This window comes from Pipistrellus hanaki, assembly GCF_964339955.1.
Source record: "Pipistrellus hanaki genome assembly, chromosome: 11".
In the NCBI taxonomy this organism is placed as follows: domain Eukaryota; kingdom Metazoa; phylum Chordata; class Mammalia; order Chiroptera; family Vespertilionidae; genus Pipistrellus; species Pipistrellus hanaki.
In genome coordinates, this window is record NC_140513.1 from 26,163,360 (window position 1) to 26,174,812 (window position 11,453).

The 11,453-nt window shown below is 56.3% G+C and overlaps 1 protein-coding gene across 4 annotated transcripts; it reads left to right on the forward strand.

Annotated features, from left to right (window-relative positions):
* Positions 1-3,910: 3,910 nt before the first annotated feature.
* TPM2 (tropomyosin 2) lies at positions 3,911-11,427 on the forward strand. 4 transcript variants are annotated; one of them, XM_084898862.1, is made up of 9 exons: positions 3,911-4,209; positions 4,661-4,786; positions 7,678-7,811; positions 7,912-8,029; positions 8,156-8,226; positions 8,685-8,760; positions 8,939-9,001; positions 9,172-9,241; positions 10,230-11,427. In XM_084898862.1, exons 1-9 carry the CDS (start codon positions 4,096-4,098, stop codon positions 10,310-10,312), a joined length of 855 nt encoding a protein of 284 aa, XP_084754988.1. In that variant the 5' UTR covers positions 3,911-4,095; the 3' UTR covers positions 10,313-11,427. The 4 variants fall into 4 exon arrangements, with proteins under 4 accessions (XP_084754988.1, XP_084754987.1, XP_084754986.1 ...); XM_084898861.1 differs by having other exon boundaries at positions 3,936-4,209; positions 11,281-11,427; XM_084898860.1 differs by lacking the exon at positions 8,685-8,760 and adding an exon at positions 8,367-8,442 and having other exon boundaries at positions 3,938-4,209.
* The last annotated feature ends 26 nt before the right edge of the window (positions 11,428-11,453 follow it).

The window sequence follows — 11,453 nt, forward strand, 5'->3', positions numbered from 1 at the left end:
ACCTTAGTGGGTAAACGGCCATAGCACAAATCAAGACAGTGTACTAATCAACCGAACAGCAGGCTGTGTGGGGCAACCAGGCCAGCACGGGGCGGGGGTGGGGGTGGGGGGGGCGGGGGGGGACAGTGAGGGGCAACCAGGCTGGCATGGGGGGCAGTTGGGGTGACCAGGTCAGCAGGGGTGTAGTGAGGGGTGACCAGTCTGGCAGGGGGGCATTTGGGGGTGACCAGGCAGGTGTGGGGGGAGTTGGGGGAGACCAGGTTGGCAGTGGGGGACAGTTGGAGGCAACCAGGCCGGTAGGGGGGGCTGTTAAGGGCAATCAGGCTGGCAGGGGGGTGCAGTTAGGGGTGACCAGGCTGGCAGGGGGGGTAGTGAGAGGCAACCTAGCTGGCAGCAGGGTCGTTTAGGAGCGATCAGGCTGATAGGCAGAGGTGGTTACGTTTGATCAGGCAGGCAGGCAGGTGAGCTGTTAGGAGCTCCCTCTCACAATCTGGGATAGCTGGCTCCTAACAGCAGTTGGACATCCCCCAACGGGTCCCGGATTAGAGAGGGTTCAGGGCCAATTTTGTGCACCCAGCCTCTAGTATATAATATTAACAGGACAGTGGTAATGAGGAGGATAACATTCTACCGCACTTTTCTGCATATACAAGATTTAACTAGTGTCTCACTGAATCAGTACATTAAACAAGTGAAGTTACTATGGCTCTTCTTTATGCTTTTCCACCACCCCATCTTTATTGAGGTACAATTATGAATAGTAATTGTGTATACTTGATATATGTATACATTGTGAAATTGTGAAATAATTGCCACAATCAAGCTAATAAAGTTGTCCATCACTTTGCAGATACAAAAAAAAAAAAAAAAAAAGACAGTGTACTAATCGTCATTGTATTCTCACCACCATGCACTAGCAACTTAACAAGTGAATGCTAGTTTCACTTAAGACCGTCCTTAATGAAGCCGTGAGGCTTATTAATTTTATTAATCATCCCTGGAGTAACAAGTCTTCAATATTCTCTGTGATGAACTGGGAAGTGGGCAGAGAGCTTCTGCTAGACACAAAGAGTATCGAGGAAAGCACTTAGTTTGTTGATCTGTGAGCTGAACCAACTGCTTTTTTTCATGGAACTCCCCACTGACTTGAAAGAATGACTGACCATGATTATCAGATCTGGGTAGCAGGGGAACAAAGTGAGTCTGCCAATTCAGAGAAAAACCTGACAGTATTTAGTGCCAATGACAGAACTGGAGCTTTCAAGTAAAAATTAGAATTTTGAAAGCCCGTATCTGCTACCATGAGCTTCACAACATCCCAAAACTTGAAACACACTTTCCTGTGGAAACCACTCCTGATATTCAGAAATGTGATTTAAAAAACAATAAATGTGTCAACATTTGGAACATTTGTATAGCTTGATGAATCAATATTTTCCACATGACTGATGCATGATGCTACAAAAGTGTCCCTGGGTAAAACCTCCCAAGTGCAACACAGACCAACGGACCTTAATGTAAAATAGGAAAAAAGGCTATTGATATGGTTTCAGGCTCCACATCGCACCTAAACTTTGAGAAACTACCATTTGTCAAGTGTTGGTGTGAGAGCAAGAATATCCACAATTACCTGATATATATACCCTGTTTCCCCGAAAATAAGACAGTGTCTTATATTAATTTTTTCTCCCAAAGTTGTGCTAGATCTTATTTTCAGGGGATGTCTTATCTTTCCATGCGCTAGGTCTTATTTTTGGAGGATGTCTTATTTTCGGGGAAACACAGTGAGTGTGTGTGTGTGTGTGTGTGTGTGTATCACTCTCTTTCCCACTGTGTTTCTGAGTGAGACTAGATTTTCTTCACATACAGTACTTCAAACAAGCCAAACTATAGCAACAGACAGAAAGCCAAGTAGATTCTGAGAATGCAGCTGTCCTCTATTAAGCCAGAGACTGATTTGCAAAAATGTAAAATAACTGCCATCCTCACTAATCTGGGGAGCTGAATATAGTTATTTTTCATGAGAAACATGATGATTTGTTTCTATGAAGTAATGTTTAAAAACGTTCTCAATTCCCATTTTAATATGGAAAATATTGATAGATGTAACCTACTTCAACGAAAGCTTTTTGGATCTTCAAATGCCACTCCATTTTTAAGAGTGTAAGGGGTTCTAAGCCCATTCCACATAATATTGGTATTTTGGGGGTATCTGGGACCCAGTGCATAAAAAAATCACCTGGCAAATGTTGACCAAGTGCCAACTCTATGCCTGATGCTCTGCTAGGCATGGGGGGTCCAGAACTGAAGGACTCACAGGCCAGGGGAGGAGACAAACAGGTAGGAGAAGGTTCTAAGAGGGACTTTGATGAGAAGCAAGGAGCCTGCACCGGGAGCATACACCCATTACGGGGAGGACGTGAACAAGGAAGTAGCCAGGGATGCTTCCCAGAAGGGCAGACATCCACCTGAGTCTTTAAGGCCAGCGAAGGGGAGTGCATGTTAGGGAGAGGGAACCGGACGCATAGAAGGTTGAGACTTTAAGGAAAGTATGGCCATTCCCAGCGCCTACAGGGGCTCAGTAGGAATGCAGCAAGGTACGAGCCTGGGTGCTGGAGGTGAGGTTGGGGAAGGACGGGCCCAGAGGCCTCCTCCATGGGTTTGGGAAAGCAGGGAGGTGGAGGGAGTTCGCAGTAAGAGGTCGGGCTTGCTCCGCGAGGAGCAGCAGCAGCTAAACAGACCGAAATACATTTACGTTCCCTCCTCCCGCCCCCCCAGCCCCTGCCCCGGCCGGGCCCAGGGTTCCCACGGTTCCCACCCGCCCCGGCAAAGCCAGGCCCCCGGCCCTGGGCCCCTGGGGAGCGAGGCGAAGCGCTCCCCCAGGCCTCCTCGGCCCGGCCCCCCTCACCACTCGAAGGCGGCCCTCCACTTCCTCTCCTCCCCCCCAAAATCCCCATCCCCATCCCCAGGAGGAGGCGGACCCGCCCCCGCCCGCGGTCCCACCGCCGACCCCCGGACCCGGCTCCGGGGCGGCTCGGCACCTCCTCCCCACGCCCCAGCTGCCCGGCCCCGCCTCCCCGCGGGGAAACGGCCCAAAAAAGGGCAGAAAAGCGAGTTCGGCGTGAACTCGGCCCCGGGGGGGAGAGGAGAGTCCGCCGGGAGGAGGGAGGGCGCGGGAGCGGGGCGGGGCGGGGAGGGCCCGGGGGAGGCGTGTCCGCGGGCGGCAGCCGCGTGGAAACTATGCGGGGCACGTGGGGGCGGCGCAGAGGAGGGGCCCGGCTCCGGGGGCGAGGCTGCACGGGGAGTCAGCGAGGGCACGAGAGGGCAAGCCCGCCCTCGGGGCAGCAACCCGGGCCGCGCCCAGGGCTCGGGGCTCCCCTCCTGCCTCAGTTTCCCCAAGTCCCCGGCGAGGCTCCACGTCGGTCGGCCACGCAAACCCAGTCTCTGGGGCCGGGGGTAAACTGAGGCACCCGGGCTTCGGAGGAGCCCCTCCTCCCCCCCAAGAGACATACGATCCGGGGGGGATTTGCAGGAAACTTCTAAATTAAGGCCGGCGGCTGCTGCGGCGGAGGGGGGCACGCCGGTCCCCGCGCCCGGGCAGCTGGCCGTGAGCTCACGCCCCGAAATAGCCCCGGGGCCCCGGCCGCAGCTGCCGCCGCGCCGGGCTGTCACTCAGAGGCCGCGGAGCCCCCGGCCGAGGGTCCCCTCCCTCCCCTCCCCTGTCCTCCCCCCTCCCTCCGCGGGGCGGCTTCTTTACCGGGCGGTCCGGGGGCCTTCCCTTCCCTTCCCTTCCGACGGCGGAGGGAGGCGGGCGGGGCCGCAGGGGGCGGTCCCGAGGGGGTGGGCGCCGGGGGCGGCCGCGCCCCCCGGCCGGGCCCAGCTTCTGCCCCTACAAGGTTTGGGCCGCGGCGGGGGAGGGTCCGGGCCCCCGGCTCCGCCCGGCTCCGCCCGGCCTTTTAGGCTCCCCCGCGGCCGGAGCGCCCCAGTCCCCCCGGGTCCTCCTCGCCCGCCGCCCACCGCCCGCGCCCGGCCCGCCCCGCCGGCCCATTCCTCCCGGACCGCACCGCCGCCGCCGGCCCGACCCCCGCCGCAGCCATGGACGCCATCAAGAAGAAGATGCAGATGCTGAAGCTGGACAAGGAGAACGCCATCGACCGCGCCGAGCAGGCCGAGGCCGACAAGAAGCAGGCGGAGGACCGCTGCAAGCAGGTGGGGGGACCCAGGGCCTAGGACAGCCCCATATACCCGCACCCCCAGCCAGGATGGGGTAGGCTCTGCCCTGTGTCCCTTACCCTAAGGGACTGCTCTCTGAGGCTCTCTCCCCGTCCAGTTGGGGGTTGGACCTTCCAAGGACCCCTAGGGACCTAGCCAGAACCAGACTTCATCGTACCCACCATAGAACCTCCATACCAACCATAACCCCCGTACCCACAGTCCCCCAGTGTCCACTCCTGCCCCTTGAAGAACAAGGATGGGCCCTGCTTCTTGGGGCTGGAAACTCTCTCTCTACCCCCTCTCAGTGCTCCTGGCTGCACTGTTTCTCCTCTGCGACCCCTCTTCCTCCCTGACAGCCTCTAAATCTCTTAGTGCCCCCTCACACACCTCTGCCTGCCTCACACACCTGGACCCTGGGCCCGGCTGACGGGTTCTCTCTCTCCAGCTGGAGGAGGAGCAGCAGGCCCTCCAGAAGAAGCTGAAAGGGACGGAGGATGAGGTGGAGAAGTATTCCGAGGCCGTGAAGGACGCCCAGGAGAAGCTGGAGCTGGCCGAGAAGAAGGCCACCGATGTGAGTGTGGACCTGGGGGGGTGGCACACTGGGAGGGGTCCGGACATGGGAGTGAAGGGAGAAGGGACCCCTCTCTTCCAGCACCAGGACAGCAATGTCTTCCCTCAGGAACCCGGGCCAGGGCAAGCTTGCACAAATAATCCCAGGCAGTGGGTAAATCAAAACCACCTACCACACTTCCCCCAGAGGACGCAGCCTTGTAATTCCATTTGGCTCCAGCTCTTTCGACATACAGTGATCAGGCCGTGAGTCATCGAGGGGGTGGGTGGCACAAGAATTCGCCATCCACCTCGATTAATCCCGCAGCCGAACATGGAGAGGAGCCTGCAGCTACATTTGTGGGGGGTGGGTCTGGGTGCTGTGAGGCAGGGGGGAGAGAAAGCGGGGCCCGGCTTGAGTTACACTCCTGGGGGGGCACTAGAAATTCCCTGGCCCTGACCTCTGGCTCCGGCAGCCCCGCTGAGCACTGGGGCCCCTTATTTACCCTCATTAAGTTGTCAGCCTCGAGCCCATGCCAGGCCACAGGGCAGAGGGACAGGGCCACACATGCCAGGACAGCTGCTTTGGCAGGCAGGCCGTGCTCACTCAGATGTCTCTGCCCACCCCCCACTCTCTAACCAGACTTTCCACTCCCAGTCCCCCACCTTGAGGTAAGAGAATAATAGTCAGACGACTCTGGACATGGTTACTCGGACCATTCATTCTCTGCCTCGGTTTCCCCGTTTGCCTTGTACCCAGGATTGCTTTAAGTTTAGGATGAGCCTGTGGATGTGTTGGTGGGATGGGAGGGGGTTAGCATAAGCCCGGTCTGAATGTGAGATCGGAAACGGCATTCCTGCTTGTGTTGACCGTTATCCGTGTTTCCCCATCCCTCCTCCCCGCCTCGTGCCCACCCGGGGCTGGTTTCTCTGACCTCCAGCCTTTGGTTCTGGTTCTCCACCAGCCTTGGCACTTGGGAGGGAGCTGGCCCGCAGCTGCTAGCAAAGACAACCCTGGGCATCTGATACTCTATAAATAACCAAGGCCCGGTGCAGCTGGAGGCAGGACTGGAAACTCAAGGAGCTGGGTGGGGGCTGGAGGGAAGAGGGTGGACAGGGACAGAGCCGGGGGAGCTGGGCGGCAGTGCCAGGGGTAGAAAGGAAACTGCCCAAACTTATTTTGTGACCTTGAACACAACGCTTCGCGTACACCGTTCCTCCCTCCACGTCTCCCTTCTTTCCTGCCCTCTGTTTGTCCCGTGGGGACGGCAGTGCCGGGCTGTTGTTAGAAAGCAGCATCCATAACCAAGAAGAGCTTGAAAAGCAGAAAACGGTAAATGTCAGTCCTGTCATGAGGATCCCAGGGCTTCCCAGAGTTGTCACCCCGCTGTCATGAAGACTTTTCCTTTCACAGAGTCTCATCTTTCTCTAGAGTCGCACCCCTCCCCCCCCCACCCCCCCCCACCCCGCCTCCCCATGTCATGGTTCCCAACCCCCAGTGCTGTTCCCAGAGGCCTTCCACTTTGAGTCATCCGGCCCCGTGCCCAGGATGGGCTCTTGTCGCTGTAGGTGGCCTTCAGCACCTGGAGGACAAGCTGCCACCTTCTATATATGGTGCTGTTTCCCTCGCCCTCCAGTACCACCAGCACCTGCGTCCCACCCCTCTGTCCCCAGTGCTGCCACCCCTCTCTTCCCTCTCACTCACTTCTTCCCCTACACCTGTGGTCGGCAAACGCGTTAGTCAACGGAGCCAAATAATCAACACTACAAGGACTGAAATTTCTTTTGAGAGCCACAGTTTTTTTAAGCCTAAACTTCTTCTAACGCCACTTCTTCCAAGTAGACTCGCCCAGGCCGTGGTATTTTGTGGGAGAGCCACATTTTAGGGGCCAAAGAGCTGCAGTTTGCCGACTACAGACCTACACTTTCTCCTCTCCAATCTTAAACCTCAGAGTCCCTGTATCTTTGTGACCGAGGAAGCACCAGGGATAAGTAACGTTTATGATGTGTGGACTCTGCACAAGTGTCCACACACCATAAAGGTAGGCAATGTGTTCACGTGCTGTTTGCATATTATTTTATTTCCCCCAAATCATCGGAATTGCTCAGGAGCTTTTTTTAAAAAAGGGGGAGAGGGGGATTTTCTAGTTCCTGCCCTGGAGATCTCCATTTAGTGGATCTAGCAAGGAGCTAGAGAACCTGTTTAGTTATATAAGCCCCGATTGTCCTGTTGATTAACAGTCTATGAAGAAGGATCTGCTATTGTCAACTGGGATTTTAAAAGAAAACTGAGGCTTAGAGAGACTAAGTAGGTTGCCCAAGATCACACAAGTGTTGAGTGGCTGAGCCGTGGCTCCAAGAGAAGAGTCAACTCAGAGCCGATACTCTTAATTCCAAACTAGACTGCTTCTCTCATTTTCTTTTGTTGGAGCCCGCCCTTCTTGCTCTGCCCTCTTTTTCTCAAGATATCAGGTTTCCATGGACCTTCTCCAAAGCCTCCATGTTTTGCCGCTGTATTTTAGGATCAGTGTCTGAGTGTCCGTCACTCACACTGCCCTTGCACTGCCCCCAGTTGCCTCTCCATCTTGCCAGGGAACCCCTTGCTACAGCCCTGGATGTCCCATACAGGCTTTCCTCCAGGCCCCTTGCTGAGAATCTGCCTAGCAACTGATGACATCACTTGAGCTTGAGTCTATGATTGGCTATTTTTGGCAGCTTTATGTTAGGTTGGCCTGATTCTTCCCCACTCCCTTATCTTGACCGGCCTTTCTATCCCTCTCTCCTCCTCTCTGTAAAAAAATCAATAAAAAAATATATATATATATTTTTAAAAATCTTACCATCCTCTGGAGCCTCCCTGATCCTCATCCAAGGTAGACAAAGCCTGTCTGATCTCTCACCTTTGACCCATAGGCCGAGGCAGATGTGGCCTCCCTGAACCGCCGCATTCAGCTGGTAGAGGAGGAGCTGGACCGGGCTCAGGAGCGTCTCGCCACCGCCCTGCAAAAGCTGGAAGAAGCTGAGAAGGCAGCTGATGAGAGCGAGAGGTGGGCAGGGGGTCCTCGGGGTTGAGCCAGGAAAGGGGGATGCTGTCTCTGCTGGTCCTGACCCCCACCCCCACCCCTCACCCCACTCTCTGCCTCTCAGAGGAATGAAGGTCATTGAAAACCGAGCCATGAAGGATGAGGAGAAGATGGAGCTGCAGGAGATGCAGCTGAAGGAGGCCAAGCACATCGCTGAGGATTCAGACCGCAAATATGAGGAGGTGACAGCCCTGCCCCACTTCCTTCTCACTCCCAAGCTCCACAACCCACCCCGTATCTCCCCCCCCGCCCCCCCCATCATGTCATTCACCAGGGATCTCTTCCTTCTCTCTCCTGCCTCACCTCAGGTGGCCAGGAAGCTGGTGATCCTGGAAGGGGAGCTGGAGCGCTCGGAAGAAAGAGCTGAGGTGGCTGAGAGGTAAGGTTACCCTGGGGTGGGAGTGACACTTAGCCTGAGCCCATGACTGTGGGGCACTCTGCACCACGGGGAAGCAGCTTCTGAAGACTTGGGGCCACAGGGACAGGTCCTGTCCCCTGACCCCTACCCGCTGCCCCCAGCCGAGCCAGGCAGCTGGAGGAGGAACTTCGAACCATGGACCAGGCCCTCAAGTCCCTGATAGCCTCAGAGGAGGAGGTAGTGACCTCTCTGGACCTTTCAGGCAATAGCGCCTTCTCTCACCTCACCTTCCCCTCCATCTCAGGCTGCTCTCTCTCGGCTGCTGGGGGTCGGGAAGGGCCTGGGGCCTCCGAGCGCTGCCTGCTGTCACTCTCACAACTTTGCTCTTCTCTTCTCTCCTCCCCCTCCCCCACTGTGCCGTCTCCCCCGTCTGTCCCCACTGTGCCCTCACACCCCACCCCGCCACACACCCCCTGCAGTAAATGTGGGGACCTAGAGGAAGAGCTGAAAATTGTTACCAACAACTTGAAATCCCTGGAAGCCCAAGCAGACAAGGTAGAGGGGGGCAGAGGGGCAGTGAGGACGGGGTCCTGCAGGGGAGGGAGGCGACGGGCCCAGGCAGGGCAGGGCTGGATGGGCCTTGGAGATAAGATCGTGAGTCGCCTGCGGGGCTGAGACAACACAAAGGATCTGCGGAGGCAATCTACTAATGGCCTGTGTATGTCCCTAAAAGTACTCCACCAAAGAGGACAAGTACGAAGAGGAGATCAAACTGCTGGAGGAGAAGCTGAAGGAGGTGAGAGTCCTTCCAGTCCCCACCTTCCCCGCAGGCCCCACAGTCCCCGCAGAGACTGCCTGGAGCAGGGGGTCTGGAGGTCGGGATAGAAGAAAAGGTTGACTTCAGGGATAGGACCTGGGAGGGCCTCCTTTTTTGGTCATTTCCGCCTCTTGCCTTTACACTCCCAGGCTGAGACCCGAGCCGAGTTTGCCGAAAGGTCCGTGGCAAAGTTGGAGAAAACCATCGATGACCTGGAAGGTAAAGGAGGTCGCCCCTCCGCCCCCAAACTGCACTCCCTGCGACTGTTAGCTCACCCCTTTTCTCCACATCCCATGATATCTGGGACCGGTAAACCAGGGCTGTACCACCTGAGACCCCACCCACTGCGGTGCTCAGTGCCCACCGGGTAAACACTTGTAATAGCTACCCCTCCGGTGCTTCTTACACTGGAGCGTGCTTGGGAATGCCCCAGAGGTTTCAAAAGGCAGATTTCTGGGTCCTGCTCCGAAATGATGGCTGACTTTGGGCGGGAGAATTTGTACATCTAACAAGCTCTCTCTGGCGACGCTGATGCTGCCGATGGGTCCTCGGACCACACTTTGAGTAGCACTGATGTAGACAAGTCCGTCTCCAAGGGCAACACAGTAGAGCCATATCACAGAGGTGTCTTTATGACACAGAGAGCTGTTTGGTTTAATATCTAGGTGTGCAAGACGACAGTGATGTAAAGTACGATTTTAAGCTAGATTTGGTGTCAACAATCATGCAGGTGTTTGCTAGGCGAAGGCTGTTTCTCACTGTCACCAACACCGTGCTGGAACTGCCTTTCCTGCCTGTGAGCCTTCACTTTCACAATTCCAATTTCTCCTGCGTCCAGCCTTCTCAGGCAGGCCTCCGTCTTACCTCCACTTTGTAAGACTTTTAGTCTTTCTGGCTTGAACGCTCTTCACTTGAAGCGAGCACTCCTGCCTATCAAACGCACTGTGCCCCCGGGTCCCCAGAGGAGGCAGCACCTCCTGGCAGAAGAACCAATTTAGGGTTCAGAGAAGGACAAAAGAGACAGGGGTACCGAGAAGGGAGGAGGGAGCCCTGAGGACTGTCCAGCCTGCTCTGTGGCCTCTCTCATTCGTCTTTGCCCGCCTCTCTCTGATTCTCGTTCTCTCTCTCCATTATCCTCTCTCCTGCCTTTCCTCTTCCCCTCTGTTCCCTCTCCCCACACTCCCACCCACCCCTGGACCCCCTCCAGACGAAGTCTATGCGCAGAAGATGAAGTACAAGGCCATCAGCGAGGAGCTGGACAACGCACTCAACGACATCACCTCCCTCTGAGCCCCTCACCAGTGTGGCCCTCTCGGCCCCTCCTCTCCTCTCCTTTCTATTCTCTCTCCGAGGAGGCATCAGGCAGGAGGAGAGAAACTGCCAACACTGCACAGCCATCACACGTGCTGCCCACCCTGGCACTTGCTTCCTCCTTCTCCCCATCACTCCACCCACTCCAGCCTCTACCTCTCTCTGCTGCTTAATAAACTCAACTTGGTCTCCGTGCTGTTCTCCTGTCCTCCTGAGAGCACTTCCTTTACCCCCACAAGAGCACTGCTGAGACCCTGGCTCTTATAGACACCCCAATCTTGTGACACCCACAAAACTCTGTGGCCCACACCAAACCCCCTCTGCATGGCACGCACCCCTGTCCCTCTGTCACCGCTGCATGTGGGCATGGTATGACCGTCCGTCCCCCTGGGCTCTCCGGTGCCCCTGCAGCCCAGGCCCGCCACTGACCTTGGAGCGCTAAGCTGGGGTTCCAGGACCTCAAGGAATGACCGGGAGGGAAATGGGGTAGTGACGTGCAGGGGAGGGGTGAGAAGGTTGTGAAAGGTCTGAGATGAAGCTTGGAAACACGTTGGATGCCAGCAACCGTGGGGTTTTCACTGCAGGTCTGTTTTCTGCCTCGAGTCTGTCTGTCTGTCTGTCTATCCCTCTCTTTCCTGGCTCAGTCTTTGTCCTTCCTTCTGTTTCCAGTTCTCTTAAACCTTCTAAAGAAGAATGGTAAATTAGTTTATGACTTAGGCCTTCCCATCCCACCGCCATGACCCCAGAGTCTTGAGTGAGGCATCCTTGTCCGTCCTGGTCAGGTCACCCATTTGCCCCTTCCCTGGGGTCCCCAGATCCCTGAATGTTGTGTCTTCGTGTGCCTCAAACATGTGCCCATGTCTGTCTGTCACCCCCCTGTCCCTGCCTCCCCGTGTCTCTCCCGTAGTGTCTCCCCTCCCCTCCTCATGTGCTGCTTCCTCTCGCAGAGACCTTGGCCAGTGCCAAGGAGGAGAACGTGGAGATTCACCAGACCCTGGACCAGACCCTGCTGGAACTCAACAACCTGTGAGGCCGGCCCGCCTCCAGCGGGCTCTGATTGCCGCCCCAGCACAATAAAGCTGATGTTGCCGGTATCGCAGGGCCCGTTAAGCCTTTCTTT